The sequence below is a fragment of the Ailuropoda melanoleuca genome, chromosome 11 (genome assembly GCF_002007445.2).
Source record: "Ailuropoda melanoleuca isolate Jingjing chromosome 11, ASM200744v2, whole genome shotgun sequence".
Taxonomy (NCBI): Eukaryota; Metazoa; Chordata; class Mammalia; order Carnivora; family Ursidae; genus Ailuropoda; species Ailuropoda melanoleuca.
In genome coordinates this window covers 12,374,271-12,393,514 of record NC_048228.1, presented here as the reverse complement: position 1 = coordinate 12,393,514, position 19,244 = coordinate 12,374,271, and the positions used below count along the sequence as shown (strand labels likewise).

General features: G+C 50.5%; 1 protein-coding gene across 1 annotated transcript in view; it reads left to right on the top strand.

Annotated features, from left to right (window-relative positions):
* Positions 1–12,895: 12,895 nt before the first annotated feature.
* RCC2 (regulator of chromosome condensation 2) overlaps positions 12,896–19,244 on the top strand; it is a 32,172-nt gene continuing 25,823 nt past the window's right edge. Inside the window, exons 1-3 of the mRNA XM_034672085.1 lie at positions 12,896–12,900; positions 15,386–15,399; positions 16,658–16,662. Of these exons, the coding sequence (XP_034527976.1) occupies positions 12,896–12,900; positions 15,386–15,399; positions 16,658–16,662 (24 nt within the window). The remainder of the gene's footprint in view (positions 12,901–15,385; positions 15,400–16,657; positions 16,663–19,244) is intronic.

Genomic DNA, 19,244 nt, shown 5'->3' with positions numbered 1-19,244 from the left:
CAGTCGATTAAGCAGCTGACTTGGACTCAGGTCGTGATCCCAGGGATCGAGTAGTCCGCCGTGTCCAGTGTCCACTTCCCGCCCTGCATTGGGCTCCTTGCTCAACCCAGAGCCTGCTTCTCTCACTGCCTCTGCCCCTCCCCGCTGCTTGCGCGCTGCTCTCTGTCTCTCAAGTAAATAAAATCTGTAAAAAAAAAAAAAAAAAAGAGGATGGGTAGAACAAAGGGTTAACTTCACAGCCAGCCTGAAGGAACGGGAAGGTAGAAAAAGCTGTTTCTAAAAAGAGCTGAAACTTCTCTTAATGAGAAAGCAGACATAAAATTCACATATGGGGGCCTGTGTTTTCACCAGTCCCGAACAAAGATTGTGGCCAAACTTGCAAATGTCTGTGAACCAAGCACACACAATCTCGAGGACTCTGCCAAAAGAGAACTGGTCCCCCCCACGGGGGGGCGGGGGGAGACAGGAAGGGAAGGGGGAGGGGAGGGGCGGGGTCCAGTGCCAGGGATCGAAGAGGAATCCCAAAGGCCCCCTGTCCCAGTGCCCACCTGAGATCAGATAGGATCATTTCAAACCCCAGCCCCCAAGTCTGCATGTAATGAAATGGCTAATGTCACCCGTGTACAGGGCAGCGGTGAATCAGCAAGCCAGTGGTGTGGAAGACCTGGGTTCAAGTCCTGAGTCCCCCACGGACTGGCTAGGCTGCTGTGAGAGAGAATGTTCCTCAGTTTCATCATCTATAAAATGGGGATGATCGTGAAAGTTACCCTCCCCTCCTAGCGCTATAACGAGAATTATGTAACATTATATACACCTAGAGCGCATAAATCTTCGCCAGCACCTACTAAATGCTCACTACATGCTAGCTATAATAATAGTTAATAATAATAATAGTAATAAACTGGCATTATCTGAGCTTTACCACATACCAGCTGCAGGAGCTAAAGCGAATCCATTCACCTCTTCCAGCTTCCCGCGGAGGGACGTAACAATGCCTACTCCCGAGAAGGAATAAAATCATGTCTGTTAAGTACCCAACTGTCCCTAGAAAAAGCACAAGAAATGGTAACTCTAATTATGATGATTTCTCCAAGCTGGTCTTTGTATGCCAGCTTTCTCTCTGGCCAAAAAATAACCTGTTTAGATTTTAGATTCCTTGGGGGCGGGGACTCAATTGTTTGCCAGGAAAGGGGCCCAGCCCCAGGGCTGTGATAATGCCCGATTTACAGCAGCAGCTCCCGCTGGGATCAGCTCCTAAAGGTCCCCACCAAAGCAGAATCCGCCAAAACGGGGACTGGTTGTGTTAAAAATAAATAAATAAAGGCCACCCGAGAAAAAACATTGCCTGGCTGAGTTGATGAGGGAACAGAAGGCAAGCCGAGGACAAAGCAGAAACAGACACCCCACAACCCCCCCCCCATGGGATATTTGTGACATTCCTCTTGCACTCCTGGCTGCCCTGAAGCTAATTGGAAAGGAAAAACAAATAGTTAAACTTACAGAGATCACAATCCTGCAAGACAGGAATCTTCCTCAGTTCACAAATGTCTTAGCAATCGACACGAACAAAGCATTTCTATCGATAATTTTGCTTCCAGAAGGAAATGTTGATACAATTAAATGTCCTTATAATCTGCAGCCCATTGACAGATACTTGATGCGGGCAGAATGTAATGCTCTTCCAGGAAGTTCCCCACTATCGTCACATGAATGCCTTGCCAGAGGGAAAAACAAACCCTCACTTGACAATGGCAAGGACTCCGGTATCCTTGAGTCTTCTTTAACATATGAAAAATCCTTTCGAAACCTCCCTTTTTTCCTTACCGCCCCCAACCCCATAGTATATAATCAGCCACCTCTCACAACCCCGGGCAGCAGCTCTTTCTGCCCTCGGGTCCTGTCCCCTTGCTTTAATAAACCACCGTTTTGCACCCAAGACGCCGCAAGAATTCTTTCTTAGTCGTCGGCTCCGGACCTCACCCCCACAGGACCTCACCTGTATTCCAAAACTACATCTCTTAGACAGTTTCCCCCTCCTTTCCTGAATGTCTCTACTTTTCCTTCAGTGACCCTCTGTGTTGTTTTCGTGTTTTTCAAAAGACACTCGGGAAACAGCACCATGCCTACTCCTACAGGTGCTTAGAGCAGTCAAACTCACGCGAAGGAGCAGGGTGGCGGCTTTCCCTGCAGGAATCTTGACAAAGTTCTGGAGGTGGATGGTGGCCTTGGCTGCCACTGAACTGCACACCTAAAAACAGCTGGAGTGGTAGGGCACCTGGGTGGCTCCGTTGGATACGCGTCCAACTCTTGATTTGGCCTCAGGTCATGATCTCTGCAGATCTCTCCATGATCTCGGCAGATGGACCCCCTCCTCAGGCTCTACACTCAGCGGGGAGTCTGCTTGGGCTTCTCTCTTGCCCTCAGCCCTTTGCCTCTCCCCACGCTCACACTGTCTCTAAATAAGTAAATTAAATTAAAACAGTTTAAGTGGTATATTTTATGTTATGTATATTTTACCGCAATTTAAAACTTGTAATGAAAAGAAAACACCATGAGCCAGCAAGGTGGAGTAATTGCTATCACGGTATAAGCCCCCATCGTAAACAACCATAAAATTGAACGAAATACCCAAAGCCATGGTTTTCGGGCATTGAGCCACAGGCAGTACGAGCCTGGGTCCCCGAGACCTTGGGGGAGCAACGCACACAGGGTGAACCCCGCCCCTTGCCACCCCCACCTTCTCCCTGGGGACAGCTCCCCAAACACCAGACAGCAACCTGTAGCCAGGTGAAGCCCAGAGGTCCTACTGAGCGGAGATGAGCCTTTGGGGGCAGCAGAAACGGTTGGAAGTGGTGGGGCAGGGTGCCACAGAGGCACTCTCCCCCACCAAGCCTCTCAGCGCCTGTGCCTCAGTTTCCTGATCTGTAAATGGGGACAACAAGAGCCCCCACCTTTTAAACCTGTAATTTAAAATACGCAAAGTATCAAGACCTGCACACGGCACGTGCTGAGCGTCATAGAGCTCCCCTCCACGTGATGCATAAGGACGAGAGCCGAGTGTAGTGGGACCCGGCGCGAATCTGAAACACACCTGCCCAACCCAGGAAGTGAGGACGGTCGCGGTGTGCATGCTTCCGGCAGGGCCCGCAGCACCTCTGTTCTTCTGACGGACGGTTTGTGTCCACAGCCTCGGAACTATTCCTGCCCTTTGCCTCAGTCACTCTACTAAGGGGAAACGGGCCTGAGATTATAAATAGCGAATAAAATACTCCTAAAGCCAAAAAGTTCCGTGATTTGTTTAGTCCTTGATTCAGAAACCATTTATAATACGTGCACGAAATGGTTTGGACAGGATGCAAGGTGCAGTAATTATTCGTGGCCAGGTTGAATAACGTCTGCATTTTGGGTTAAGGTTCTTGTTGCAAGATGAACGCGAGGACGGAGAGATTTTCAGACCTTCTCTGAGCAGAGCTGCTGGCCGCCTCAGGTGTCCACCCTCCGGGGCACGCCTTTCCCAAGCTCGGCTCCCCCGTGCAGGGGTTTTGCTTGAAGCATCCTGCTTGGCCCCTTGGCGTGGCCAGGCTGGCAGCTGGGAAGCCGGGGCCGCCCAGGGAGGGTCATGCCGGGCAAAGCAGGTTTGAACTTGGTGCCTCTCCAAAGGCCCCTCCCTTTCACTCTCAAAGGCATGGCCCACGCAACTCTCAGGGGCCAGGACCCAGAGTGTCCTGGGATGAGCTGGGCAGGAGGAGGGAAGCTGATTGGTTGCAGAGGATCTGGTAATCCCGGGAGCCACCTCGTGGATGGTGGAGGGCCCCGGGGACCACGTTCACTGGAGAGCCCTCTCAGGGAGGTTTCACAGGGATCTGGGGTTGATCCGGCTCGGCTGCCTGCCTAAGTGATTTCTGAACCTCTTGCTCACTTTCTGAGCGCCAATAAAGTTGCAAAGGTAACGATAATAAGACCTGCCTCTCGGGTTGTTATGAAGAATACATGCCATGTACTTGGTGAGGCATCTGGTAGGAATATGGAACTTTTGAACACAGAGACAGGAAAGGATTCATTCTTACTCTGGAAGCAGTAGTGTGTGGTTGAGATTGCTGACTCTGGAATCACCAGAAATTATGCTCAAATCCTGCATTACTAGCTGTTCAACCTTGGACTACTTACTTCACCTCTCTGGGCTTCAGTTGCTGTTCAACCTTGGACTACTTACTTCACCCCTCTGGGCTTCAGTTGCCTCCTCTGTAAACTGAACTTAGTAACAACAGTGTCTGGCCAAGGGGGCTGTTGTGGACATTCAACACAAAAACTACACGGAACACACTGGACCTGCTCCATCACTACCACCACCATCGTCATGGCCATCACTGGTACACCAGAGAATGCTTTTGGAAAGATGTGACCTTGGAAAAGGCTTTGAAGGGTGAATAGGACTTTGAAGGACTCAACATAATCCTGGGCACACGGCGGGCACCGAAGAAGTATTTGTGGTTGCAAAACAGAGCAAAGCAGGTTCTGTAGGACTGGGGGTGTTGGGGAGAAGGGGACATCCCCACCTTCTAGAGACAGCCTGGTGTCCAGGAGAGAGATGGCTTGGATGTTGGTCAGCCTTGGGTTATAATCTGTATGAGGTTCTCCAGAGAAACAGAACCAATAGGCTGTATATAGATATACGGAAGGATTTATTGTGAAGGGTTGGCTCACTTGATCACAGAGGCTGGGAACCACAGTGCTCTGCTGTCTGCATGCTGGAAAAACTGGTAGCATAGTGTCCAAACCCAAAGGCTGAGAACTAGGGGACCAACTGTGTGAGTCCCGGTCCGAGTCCAAAAGCCCAAGAACCAGGAGCGCTGATCACCGAGGTTGGGAGAAGATGGATGTCCCACTCAAACAGAGAGAGAATTCGCCCTTCCTCTGCCTTTCATTCCATCAGGCCCTCTAGGGTTTGGATGATGCCTACCCGCACTGGTGGGGGTCCCCTTTACTCAGTCTACCTATGCAAATGCGAATCTTCCCCAGAATCGTGCTCACAAACACAGCTGGAAATAAAGTTTTACCAGCTCTCTGGGCCTGCCTCAGCCCAGTCAAGTTGACGCATAAAAGTAACCATCTTGGATTCCTAGCTCTGCCTCCTGCTGGCTGAGAGAACTTTCTCGGCCTCAGTTTCCTCATAGGAAAGCCGGGTACGAACGACACTCCCATTGCCTGCCAGGTGGTCTGTGGAAAGCCCCTGGCAAGTGGTGGGTGCTGCATAAATGTTGGTCACCGTGTAGGGTCCTTGGGAATGTGACAATGTCCTCCCCGCTGCCATCCTGCTCACCTCCCCTGGCCACACCGTCCTCCACTGCTTGGGGACACAGGAAATGCCCCCCCCACGTCCTTATCGCTTTCTCCAGCTGCCCTCCCAGCACCCCCACACTTGCACTGAGCTCCGATTTCCCTCCCTCTAGCGCCAGGAGGGCAAACCTTCTCTGTAAAGGCCCAGACAGTAAATATTTCAGGCTTGGCCAGCCAAGAGGCACACTTGCAGGTACCATGTGGCTACTTACATAACAAGGGATAACATGAATTTTCATAAATGCTTCCATTTGTTGTTCCTACATTTATAATCAAGGGGAATTTTTTTGTACCACATGTCTACCAGAGAGCAGAATGACGTTCCTCCGGGGAGGGCATAACATTTTTGCTTAACTGAGGTTCAAATGTAAAATCCCCCTTTTTTTTAAAGATTTTATTTATTTGAGAGAGAAAGAGAGAGCAAGCAGGGGGGAGGGGCAGAGCAAGAGGGAGAAGCAGGCTCCCCGCTAAGCAGGAAGCCTGACATGGGGCTCCATCTCAGCGCCCTGGGATCTTGACCTGAGCCTAAGGCAGGGGCTTAACCGACTGAGCCACCCAGGTGTCCCTATAAAAATTGTTCTTAACTCACCAGCTGGATGCTGGCCTCTTGGTGCTTCTCTTTTTTTTCAGAAGGTCTCGGACCGTTCACTGATCACACACTCCTTCCTGTCATTGGTTGTGATTTGTTAGATCCGGTTGCAAAAGGAGAATTGCCAGGGCGGTTTGCCTGAGCTCTGCTGCCCGGTGCTGTGCAAACCTACAGAGCCTTTACTGAGCATCTACTAGGCTCTGGAAGCTGTGCAGAGAGCTGGGGAGGCAGGGTAAGCAAGCCAACTTAAGGCATCCCTCTCAGCCTTTGGCCCTGGTCGAGGGAGACAGCAAAGTGAACAGGCAAGTCACTTGACCTTTCTGAGCCTCAGTCTCCCCTGCTATACTAGGGGCATAATAATCGGTGACCCGTGGCCTCCCCGGGTGGTGGGCAGGCCCAAGACAGAGGACAAACATGCTTTGCTCACTGAAAGACCCCAACTGATGAGAGAAGGGATCTTCCGCGTGCTACTATTTTTAGCTGCTTTTTCTTGTCTAAAACAAGAGATTTTGACAAGCGACCTTCAGGTCTCGTTGCAGTGGGTAGGGATGGCAGAGAGTAGAGAGAGACATCAGTTCATCAAGGAGTCCGGGAGGTTAATCCTGTGCAGACACGTGCTGGGGGTGGGGATGCAGGGGGAGCGTTCCTCATGCCCCTGCAGCCCTCAGCAGCTTCCCCTGCAACATCTGGGGGAATTCTGTCCCAGCAGCAGAGGGCCCAGCAGCGGGTAGAGGCAAGTATTTAAATTTGCATTGTGAAGCCACCCCCCCAAGTCCTCAAGGCAGGAATGCCCTTGTGCATTCTTCCCCCTTAATGTTCACCCCCTCAATCCAGTCCCAGTTGCCAGCTCCTAACTGCTCCCCACAAGGGGGCTGCCTGCCTCCCCACAGGCCCATGCTCCCTGGCCAGGGGTGTCATTTGTCCCACTAATGAGTCTCCAGGCAGAGAGGATCGCTCCTTCTGTGGTGAGAGGCCCCATCTGGGGAGGAGAGCCCAGATGGTGAGAGAGGGCCGGGGAGGGGCCTGATGCTGAGGCCAGAACTGGGAGTCCTTTCCCTGGGGGGCTCTCAAGCCGCTGCTGAGCTTCACGCAAACCTCCCCCAAGGCTTCAAACTAACAAGATATTAGAGCCAGGAGAACGTCTGCACCCTCTCGTTCCACAGTTTTCAAACTATTTTAGCCACGACATTTTTTTCTTCAAACAAAATCCTGCAGGGAACACAAATGCATAAAGCATCGAGGTGGCCAAGTGTCCTGGTTACAAGTCCACGTTTGAAAGAGGAAGGATGGCCTTTTGAACAAATGGCACCTGAGCGATGGGGCAGCCACAGGCCCAAGTGTGAACTTGACTTAAACCTTCTATCTCACATAAAAATTAACTCCAAATGGATCACAGACTTCAAAGTAAAACATAAAGCTATCAAACACTTAGAAGAAAATGGAGAAGAATGTCTTTGGACCCTAGGGCTAGGGTTGTTTTCTTCCCTTCCCCCCTTCCCCCCTCCTCCTCTTCCTTCCCTCCCCCTCCTCCTCCTTCTCTCCACCTCCTGCTCCCCCTCCTCCCCGTCGTCCTCCTTCCCCACCTCCCCCTCCTCCCCACCTTCCCCCCCTCTCCCCTCCTTCTCTTCTCTTCTCTTCTTCCTCCTCCTTCTTCTTTTTCCTCCTCTCTTCCCAGATCACTGGTTGATCATAAAAGGATATAACTCAAAAAAAAAAAAAAAAAGATATAACTCAGAAACAGCCAGATGGCAGAGATGCACAGGGCAAGGGATGTGGGAAAGGCATGGGGCTTCACCGCCCTCCCTCAGACCTCCTGTTCTCCCCAGATCTCCACTTTTTCACACACCTGGGAGGGAGCTCCAGGCTAGGGACATGATGTGAAAGCATGACCCACAAAAGAAAAAATCGCCAAACTGGACTGCATCAAAATTAGGAAATTTTGCTCTATGAAAAAACCCCGTTAGGAGGATGGAAAGATGAGCTACAAACCGGGAGAAAATATTGTTACCCCACACACCTGACAAAGGACTCAGATCTAAAATATATAAAGAACTCTCAAACCTCAACGTTGAGTCAAAAAAAAAAAATGCAATTAGGAAATGGGCCAAAGACATGAGCCATTTCAGGGACGAGGGCCCACAGATGCCAAACAGGTACATGGAAAGATGTTTAACATCACCAGTCTTAAGGGAAATGCAAATCCAGACCCCAGTGAGACGTCACGACACACCTGTTAGAACACCTAACATACAGAAGACAGTGCCCAGCCAGACGCTGGCGAGCACGTGGAGAAACTGGATGTCCCGCACACGGCCGGTGGGAGGACGTGCTACAGCCAAGAAACTGGATGTCCCGCACACGGCCGGCGGGAGGACGTGCTACAGCCAAGAAACTGGATGGCCCGCACGCGGCCGGTGGGAGGACATGCTACAGCCAAGAAACTGGATGGCCCGCACACGGCCGGCGGGAGGACGTGCTACAGCCAGTCTCAAAAATAGTTTGGCAGCTTCTGTAACAAAACTAAATACACACTTACGCTTTGACCCAGCGATGACACACTTGGGCATTTATCCCAGAGAAACAAAAACTTACATGCACACGGAAACCAATCTACGGATATTCGTAGGAGCCTTACTTGTAAAAGCCCAAATGTGGAAACAGCCAAAATGTCCTCTAATTGGACAAATGGTTAAGTGCGCTGTGACAGGTCACATCACGGAACACAACGCAAGAAGAGGACGGAACAAACCACTGATACCCACAGCAGTGTGCACAGATCACAAGGGTTTAGGCTGAGTGAAAAAGTCAACCTTAGAAGTGTACGATTCCATTTACGAAACAGTTCTCGAAATGACAAAATTACAGAGATGGAGAACAGACCGGTGGTTGCCAAGAGTTAGGGATGGCAGGTTGGAGGGAAGGCGGGGAGTGGGGGAGGCAGGGTGACTTTCAAGGACAGCCCCCAGGAGATCTTTGGGAGAGGGAGCAGCTGGGGGTCTGCACTGTGGCCGTGGTCACACAGCTCTGCACAAGTGACGTAAAAATGCCAGAGGATGACACGATACATCGTTGCCATGTCAGTTTCCTGATTTTGATATTGTACCCTAGTTGTGTAAATATAACTATTGTGGGAAACGGGGTGAAGGGTATGGTATGTGGAAGAACCACTCTGTACTATGTATGCAATCGCCTAGGAATCTATGATGATTTCAAAATGAAAGGTTAAATAAATAAATGTCTAGGTTCAGAAGTCACTCAGAATGGGGTTCAAGGGGCGCCTGGGTAGCGCAGTCGTTAAGCGTCTGCCTTCGGCTCAGGGCGTGATCCCGGCGTTCCGGGATCGAGTCCCACATCGGGCTCCTCTGCTGGGAGCCTGCTTCTTCCTCTCCCACTCCCCTGCTGTGTTCCCTCTCTCGCTGGCTGTCTCTCTGTCACATAAATAAATAAAATCTTTAAATCTTAAAAAAAAAAAAAATCCCAGCTCTGCAGTTAGCTTGCTGTGTGACCTCAGGCAGATTGCATCACTTCTCTGTGCTTTCCTGTCCCCTTCTGTAACATGTCCCCACCTCAGGAATTTGTAAGCATTAACTGAGATAATGCACACATGCATAGAAAGTACTTGGCAGGTGGTTATGGGCCCAACAGAAGTGTGTAAGTATTATTTTAAAAATCTGATCGAAGTGGGCTGGGGGAGCTTAGGCACTGGGCACCTCCAAGGAAGCCTCATGGGAAGACCACCAATGAGGTTCCACTCCTCTCTCTACGGTTGCTGCAGCAGAGAACCCCGGAAGAGGGAGGGACTGGGAGACTCAGACCCAGTGCTCCTGGCTCCTCACCCTGGGTCTTTCCCACTCTGCTCTTCCGCCGCCCCCCTCCCCGCCCATGTAGCCGTGGGCATTCACTCCTGTGGGTCCATCCTGAGCGCTCCTCGTGTGAGGTCCACAGGATCCCCATGATAGGTGAACAGTCATCTTAGCTACCGCAAGCTCCTCTTTCACAAGGGCTCCTTCTGGGCCAGGGTCTGGGTTCGTGTCCTTGACGGCTCCTAAGTCCCACCAAGTGAGCGCCGTCATCGCCCTGATTTTACCCGAGGTAACTGAGGGCCAGAGGAACGCAGGAAATGGCCCAAGGTCCTGGCCTGAGTACAATCGCAGCTGTGGTCTGACCAGGGTCTATGGATCCAGAAGCCACCCTCCTAAGATCTAGGAGATGAGTAACCCAACTTGCTACATGCTGGGTACCATTCTAAGACCACCCCACTCGGGCCACAGAATGAGGCTTTAAGGTAGATTTTATTGTTAAAATCCCCACTTTCAGAGGAGGGAAGTGAAGCCCAGAGAGGCTCTTTAACTTGTCCAAGGTCACACAGCAAGCCACAGGGCTGGGATGTAGACCTGCGCAGGCCGGTTCCAGAGTCTGTGCTCCCCATGTCCCTCCCTCGCTGTCTTTCACTGGGGTCCACCCTCTTCTGCCTCCCCAGAAGGGCCCCGCCTGCATTCCTGGGGTCACCTGTGCTCCCGGCTACCCCATGAGTCATCTGGAAACTCCCTCCCTGTCAGACTGGTTGCCCAGAGATCCCTAGCACCCTGTTTTGGACACAGAGCATTAGGTAATGGTGTGGGAGGAGAATGCTTCTGGGCCCAGCCAAACACCTTCCTGCCCTCTGAGGCAGGGAAGGGGAACCAGCCCAAGACCCAGGCCATTTAATGAGGTTTGGTAATAAACACACACTTTTGAAAAAACGTGGGCATAATAATAGTTATTCAAACCATCCAGAAGATAAAAAATAATGAGCGGTTTAGTTGTCAAGGTGGCTCCTGGCCACGTGGTGGGGAGGAGGGCCCTGCTTTTTTTTTGGCTCAGACTGGGAGACAGCTCACCTTCTCTGGCTTTCCGTTTTCTCATCCCTTAAAGGAGGGGACTGGATTCCAGCTAGAAAATGATACTTTCCAGAGCAACCCAATAGACATAGAAATGACTATATTTCACACATACACGCTAGACACGACACGCCAAGATCAGGTTCCCACCTGCAAGGCTCATCCTCCTTGGGGGCCAGCTTCCTGCTTCCTAAGCCCCATAATCAGGCTGGTGTTTGATGACGGGTTGCACACCTGGTCACACATGCAAAGCCCAGAAGTCTTCCATGGATCAGGTCCAGACCTGCGTGATTCAGTGTGTACATTTAAATAGGCTTGCTTTCTCTGCCACTACCCAGTCTTTCTAGATCGTCAAGATCCACGGTTCATCCCAGACCGAAGAACACTAGAGGTGGGAGAGCACAGAATCCTGATCTCTCGAGACAAAGGGGCTTGTGGACTACTTGCTGCAAGATCTACACAACACCTCATTGAGCGGCTCGCTTTAAATCAATACCTATTTTAAACTGAAATGAGTAATTTTTAAAAGGAAACTCTACAGCATTCATTATTGAAAGCATGGCTCTGATTGCTCATTATACACACATACACGTATCTCTAACTTGCCCTGAAGTAAATTTGTAGCAATTGGAATTTTTAAAATGTTCATCTGTGTGGCAGCCCAAACCACCTCCAGGTGCATTGCCACGGTGCCCGCCCACGAAGCATGTCTATAGTGTATATCCGCACAGCACGTGCAGGAAGCGTGCCAATGGTGCATGTCCGCAGTGCACATCCGTGGTACCTGTCTACGGCGTGCATCCACGGAGCACATCCGTGGCACATGCCGACAGCCTGTGTCTACAGCACCCACCTGCAGGGTCCGGCCGTGGTGTGCATCCACACAGCACATTCAAGGGCATGTCTGAGGGGCATGTCCCTGGAGCACAGACCCATCCCGTTCATTTTGCAGTGAGGACACCCGGGGTCCAGGCTTCCAGCTGAAGCCGTTGTTGAGGCATATTCTGAGAAGGCGCCCAGGTCTCAGGGTGGAGGAGTACTGACCCATGGCAAAGAGAGAGTGGGTTTCCAAATCACGGAGTCCCAACCATCACCTTGGAACATACTGGTTGAGCAACCTTGACCCCCAGAACCTCTCCGAGCCACAGTTTCCCCTGTTCGTTATGAAATTAACTGCTCTACCCACACAGAACACCGCTCACCGAGCTGGCATCTTCCTAGCACTCGGGTCTATAGTCATTCTCTTCCTCCTCCACTTTGCCCAAGAGAACAGAAGGCATTCTCACCTCGGGGTCTTTGCACATGCTGTTCCTACTGCCTGATGCGCTGAACGAAGAGAGGAAGCTGAGGCTTGCGGTCACCACGCCTCCGTGTTGATTGGGCCAAGGGGCCTCTATCTAAGGCCATGATAAGGTGGCTGACAGGCCTGGCCTTGGGAGGGTTCTGCACAGAGCGGGGCCTCAGCCCACACTGCGCACTTGCCAGCACACGCAGTCCACGCCCCGAATAGCACAGACCTGGAGTAGAAGCTGGGTCCCAGCACTATCCAGCTCCATGTCCAACACTGCCGTGGCCCACAGTGGAGATCGTGTTTTCAGATGGCGCCTCTTCTCAAGGCTCAAAGCCTGAAGAACCACATGCATTATTCCTACTGTCCACCTGCGGTTTCCAGCCACGGAACCAGCTTCTATAGGGATGGCAAGATAAGGCATAAAAAACAAGGGGTCCTAGGAAGAGGGGGGCTTCAAGAAAACGAAGGCACGCACAGGGTGGGAGGCAGAGCAAGGAAAGGGCTAGTGGGTGACAAAGGAGTGGGTTCAGGAATGGCTTGGGTGGAGCCCCTGGGATCAGCAACAATTCATTTTCGTCTCTGAAAATATGGAAAAGTTCTGTAAATGTTATATCGTTATTCCTTACATTATTATATTTTATTTTCACATTGTTCCATCTCACGTGGAATGCTAGTGAACAATAAGACATCAAGTCATTGTCCAAGCACTAACAGGTACTGAGTTAAGCTATGCTAATGACTGCACGACAGGGAAACTGAGACAGGAATACGTGCACTCTGCCAGGCTCTATGGACACAATGGAGTGCGTGTCTTTCTTGCCGAATCTCCCCGGAGAGGATCAAGGAGGAGACACAGAGAGCGCGACATTGACCTAAAGCCACTAAAGCCACCACACCGCCACCCCCGCACCCCCAACCCCCCCACCCTTGTTTCCAAGGTTCTCCCGTTCTTGGGAACAACGTTTCGCAAATTAGGGAACATTTCAATGTGCCAGCCCTGGGAGCAGGCAGGGCAGGAAGCGCTAGCCCCCTGAGAGCTGAGGAGCCCACACCCTGGAGAGGGCAGTGGGAGGGGGATGAAATGAACCCCACTGCACTCTTCCCGCACACTAGGGAGCATGCTGCCTGATGGACCACAGTCCTGCGTGGAACCCCGTCTCCTTCTGCCAGGTGGCCGTGCCCACCTCCGCTGTACATTTGTGGGACCTGGGGTTCACAGAGTTTGCCCTGCCTGCGGCCCCATGTTGGGTCTATCCCACACACAAGAGGGACCGGGTTGGGAGTCACCTGCTTGGGGGAAATCTTGGCTTTACCACGTCCCCCTGTGAGACCTGGGCCAACTCAGGGGACCTCTTTTTGTCTGAGTTTCTCTATCTGTAAAATGGGACCATTGTGGGATGAATGGTGTCTCCCCTCCCCTCCCCATCAAATGCTGCAGTCCTAACCCCAAGTACCTCAGAATGGATCTTCAGGGTCTTCCAGGAAGGAAGGAAGTTAAAATGGGATCACTAGGTGGGGCCATAATCCAATGTGACTGGTGTCCTTGTAGAGGAGATCAGGACGCAGACAGGTACAGACAGAAGCCCCGATGACAACAAAGTGAGCGGACAGCCGTCTACAAGTCAAGCAAAGAAATGACATATCTAACCGAATGAAGAAACTGACTCTGCTGACACCGTGATTTTGGACTTCTAGCCGCTGGAATTGGGAGAGAATAAAGGTCTGTTGTTTAAGCCCTCCCCCCGCCCCCCTCCCCGCCCGGAGCCCGTGGTACTTTGTCACGCAGCCCCGCGCAGATGGACCCAGGGACCCACAACAGTATCCACACTGTAAGGAAATTCTAAAGATTAAATCAGCATTTCTGCGGGAGCATATGGCCCGGTGGCTGGCGCGCGGTAAGTGCTCAAAAAATGCCAGAGCATCTTGGTTCAGTTTAAGGCCCCTTTGCTTCACGTGACAGCCCAGGTGTTGGCGTTATGGGGGCTCACGCTGGCTTGTTTGCTCACGTTCCTGAGAGTTGTAGTTTCTCAGGACATGATGTGGCCTGAAATGCAGTGGTCCCCAGCCACCAGCACCACCCAACCCACAAAACAGGCTCCTTTCCTTTTCCTTCTCATTAGCCACCCAGGCAAATGACCCATTCTGTCCCCGAGCCCAAAGCCAGGGTTTTCCTTGTCCGTTCAGACTCTGTGTCTTCTCCTCACCAGAAAGCTGGCTTCTAGGCTCCATTACACAGTGGATGCTGGACGAACATCTCTAGGACCTGCGATTCATTTGTCCTTCTATCTCTTTCTCTGCCTCGACACCATATAACCAGAATGCCCACTGCCGGGGTGCATGGTGTCTCTGCAGAATGTGGCTTTTATTGGCAAGCTTGGATGAGGGGCAGTCTTCAAAAAATGACTGGAGAGCTATTGATTAGAGACTGATTCTATAAAGTGTGGCTTTATCACGGTTCTAAACAACATGAACGCAAACACCCGGCTCGGGGCGGAGGGACTGGTGGTTACAGACTCGCGCACACACACATTCACAAAACTGAGTTCGATCCTGTTTGTCCTGGGTCTGAAAAGCACCCCCCCCCCCAAGGCACACTGGTGTTTTCCATTTCACACTTCTCCTGGACTCCTGTGTAAAAGTAGGAACACTGGGACCAGTTGGTGGGGGGGATCGTGAAGGGGCTGTTTTTTCCTTGAGGTGCCGGTGACTGGGGCTACAAAGCATAAGTCCCTCAAACCCTCAGGATGAGAAGCAGGGCCACCGGCTCCAGGTGCCGGGCAGAACTGAGGTTCAGTAATATTTGTTGAATTTCCCGAAATTCATCATCAGCCAGCATTGGAGGCTTGGTGTCCAGCATCCTGTCTTCTTTCCCTGGGATGAGGCTGGGAATAACTCCCACGGGGCATAGACAGCGAGGCTTCCCTTGAGAGAAGGGGGATGACTTTTCATACTTTAAGACACACAAGGGGCGCCTGGGTGGCTCAGTGGGTTTAGCGTCTGCCTTCGGCTCAGGTCATGATCTTGGGGTCCTGGGATCGAACCCTACATCGGGCCCCCTGCTCAGCGTGGAGAGTCGGCTTCTCCCCCTCCCTCTGCTTCTCCCCTGCCCCCTGCTCATGTGCACTTTCTCTCTCTCTCTCTCATAAACAAATGTATAAAAATAAGACACACAAAAATCACCTGTGGTATCTTGATAAAAATGCAGATTCAGGTTCAACAGATCTGGGGCCCAGCCTGAGAGTCTGTGTTTTAAGAAACACCCAAGTGATGCAGCTGCTTCTGGCACAGGGACCACACCAAGGGTTTCGTGAACAAGCTTACCTAATAGCCACTGTGTGGCCTTAGGGGGTCTCAGAGCCCCTCTGGGCTTCAATTCTTCACCCCGGTATTACATAGGTCAACACACATAAACTGACAGCATAATCATGTCAGGCTGCCCCTGGAGCTTGCTGGAAACACAAAGGTGAATAAAGCCCAAGCCTGGGAGGCTTAAAACTCCAACGACAGTATTTAAAGATCCTTTGGATTCTAAGACTTCACGGCTCACGGGCAGAAATAGAGTTAGAAGAATTTCCTCTCCCAGAAAACACCTTTCCAGACACTACAGCAAGGATCCCTCCCCCACCAATTACTTTTCTCAGAATCAGGGAATATTCTTCCAGAAGTAACCCCAAAAGAAATTTAGTACAAACTCTATCTTGCCGCTTAACAGGTGGGAGCACTCAAGAACCGAGGCAGAAAGTGTTGGGTCCAGAGCAAATTACCCGTTTTCCAGCTATGCTTTCAAAGGCAGTGCCGTCCAATAGAAATAAAATGTGAACCACAAAATTTTAAGTAAGTAATTTAGAATTTTGTGGTAGCCACACTGGAAAGAGTAGAAAGAAACAGGTGATGTTAATTTTAATACTCCATTAACCTAATGCCAAAAATATGATCATTTCAACATGTGATCAGGATAATAAAAAATTATTAATGAGATATTTCAGATTCTTTTTTGTGGTACCAAGATTTTGAAATTCGGTGTAGGTATGCCTCCAGCACACCCTAATTTGCATTAAGCCACATTTCCAGCCCTCAGTATAGCCCCTGGCTACCATGTCTGATGGTGAAGGTGGAGATCCAAGTTAGAGCATCCTACCCTAACCTAACTGTGCAAACACAGGCCATCAGGACTAATTTTCCATTGGTCATTAGCATCGTTCTCATGATCCATGATCAGTTTTTTGTAGATCCTGGAATTGCAGCTTTCCATAGCCAAGGCCAATGGCATTCCACTCCTGGGAGGGCCCTTCAATGCCGCCTAATCTCACGTGACATATGACTTTACCCAACAGCAGAAGGGGCCAAACAGCCTGTCGTGGGGCTCGGTGATGGCAGGCTGGCGGCTGGAACCCACATTTCCACAGTTCCTTGTGTGAAGTGCTTGTAACACAGGGCCAGCCGCCTAGGAAGTGCCCAAGAAATCTCAACCACCTTCTTTGTTTCTCCCCCTCCAGTTTTGCACGGAACCGGTCTGTCCCCAGAGGCGCTGCTCCTAGATGAAAGTAAGATACAATTCAGAGCGCGTTTTGGAGGAGGAAGTGTCATTTCCAGCCTGCCTGGTGGGTGCGCCTCCCTAGGTACCGTTCATTACATAAGCGGCAGGTGACACGCCTACCTGATGAGTGTCTCCTGCACACCCCTTTCAGCCTGGAAAGCCACACCGCCTTTCCCTAGGAGCATAGTGGTGGGGAACCCAGGCACGTACATGCAAAAATTGTTTCTGCCATCTAACAAGTAGGGCCAGTTCTTGGGTGTTACCCCCGAAGTGCTTTTCTACTGCAGCACAACCTCAAGAAAAACCAGTTTCAGGAGCACCACACCTAGGATCACATGATGCAATCTGATATTAGCGTCTCATTGCATCAGTGTTTCTGACGCATGTGTCTTCTGCGCTGGCATAAAGCCTTATAATGGGGAAGGAGAAAAAAAAAAAAAAAGGAAAAAGACTCACGGGCTGAAATCTACAAGTACTATCAGTACTTCTCCTAATTGGCCACACAGGGTGTTTGGAGGATAAACACCCAACCAACCACGGAGGCCTGGCAGGCATCAGCATGCCGTTTCCTGAAGGGGACTTGATGGCATAGTTAGGCAAAATTCTTTTCTGGTGGGTTCAAATTAGGTTTTATTTGAAAGCGTCAAGGTTTAATCTCCTAAATCTTTTTTAATGCAGGTCTATTAAGAAGAGACTTTCAAAGGGTTTTTCTATTCTCTGTCTTGACCTATCTGGAAATCTCTGGAAAGTGCCAGTTGATCTCTCATTTCTAAAGTTCTCTTACATAAGTGCTCTTGGCTCCCTGGACACACAGACTTGGGACTGATCAAATACCTTAGATTTGGGACCCCTGGTGTCTCTGTCTTCCTTTAGACATTTGTTGCCTCCTGAATCCTGCTTCTTGCTCTAACAATTAAGGAATGAATTAATTTTTGCAAAAAGCCTAGAACTCTACCCATCTTCAGGAAGTTGTCTAAAGAAGGAACTTCTTGTGGCAGTCTGTCTAAGACAAAAGGAAGCAGGTAAAAATCTTTGGTAGGAGACCACGTGTTATTCAGATCATAATGTCAGAGGGGAGACCAGTAAGTCATCCATCTCCCAGGACAAGCAAACAGATTTTCTAAGAAAAATCAATCCTTAATGTGGTTCACTAGGCACTGCATGGTCTAGCTCTTGCCTACTTCCCCAGTTCTGGGCACATTGCTCTTCTTGTCCGGCCCCATGGGACACTTACCCTCAACATGGCTGGTTTTTCAAGGTCCTGGAAATTTTTTATGTACTGTTCCTCCACATGCCCTGGAATAGTCTTCTTATCCCTCTTCATCTGGTGGGTCTTAACCATCCTGCAAGTCACTCCATTTCACTTTCCAAGGGAGGCCTTCCCTGAACCCAGAACAGGAGGAATTCCACTGCCGTGAAGGTCCCACGCAGGTATTACTTCGCATGCTTTTGTAGGACAGGAGAAAGCTTTTCTCCTCAATGCTCTTTAGGGTCCCTGGCTGAGTCTGAAAATCATACCGACAAAGACAGATTAAAAGGAGACAAACGTAAGAGTTTATTTTAATTAAGTTTTATGTGACATGGGAGCCCTCATAAGGAAATGAAGACCAAAAGAAAAAGGCCTGGGCATTTTTCTGTTATGTTTAATGGAGAGGGGGCAGTCCTGGAGGACTAGCATAGGTCAAAGAGTAAGAGGTAGGTGTAAGACACGGGGGACATGTACCAAGGGGTCATTTTTTAGGATTCTTTTTGGTGTTCCTTTGTCTTCAGAGAGAAAGGTGTTCCTTTCCTCCTGGGATGAGGCAGGCACCTCTCACCTGAGGGTTTTATGAACCTGTTTTAGAGAAGAAGGGTTGGGAGGGAAGAGGTGAGGGTGGTGTTGGGAGATGGGGGTGGTGCTTATCAGTGACCTCAAACGGGCTTCTGCAGGATTTCTGGCAACTTTCAGCTTACAATATTCAATTCACCAAGGTGCCCTGTTTTGGGGTAGCGTGTCCTGACCCCATCACTTATCACACTTGAAATTGCTTGCTTAGTGATCTATGTCTCCCCTTAGAGCTTGCGTTTCACTAGGACAGGAATCTCATCCTCTAGCTTTGGATCCCCAGCACCTAGCACTGTGTGTCTCGCAGGTACTGGGGGCTCAGTAAATATTTATGAAAAATTTCCGTCAAAACTAGCTTCTAGTGCATCCTAGGCCTGCATATTAACTAGTAGCCAATTCCCTAATACAGCAAATTTTTATGTAACTCTTACCATGTAACAGCACCTTGCTACATTCCGGGGACACATAAGCAAATAAAACGCAGCTTCCCTCGGCATAAGAGAAAATTTTATTCACACTGTATTCATCTTTCATCCAATCACTCAATTAGGGCACGTCCCTTGTTGGTGGATGCGTGAGCAAAGTAAGTATTTTCCGGCGAGTGTCCCCAGGTGACCTGTCTAGACGTGCCCAGGGAAAAACAATCTAACATTCTCCTAAACCCGAAGAAATATGGGGCGCGCGAGACGCGCTGCGCAGAGGCCCGGGGCGCGCGGCGCAGTCTGCGGAACGCGCAGGGCCGGGACGCGTGGAGTTTGGCCGCGTGGCGCCCGCCGCAGGCTCGG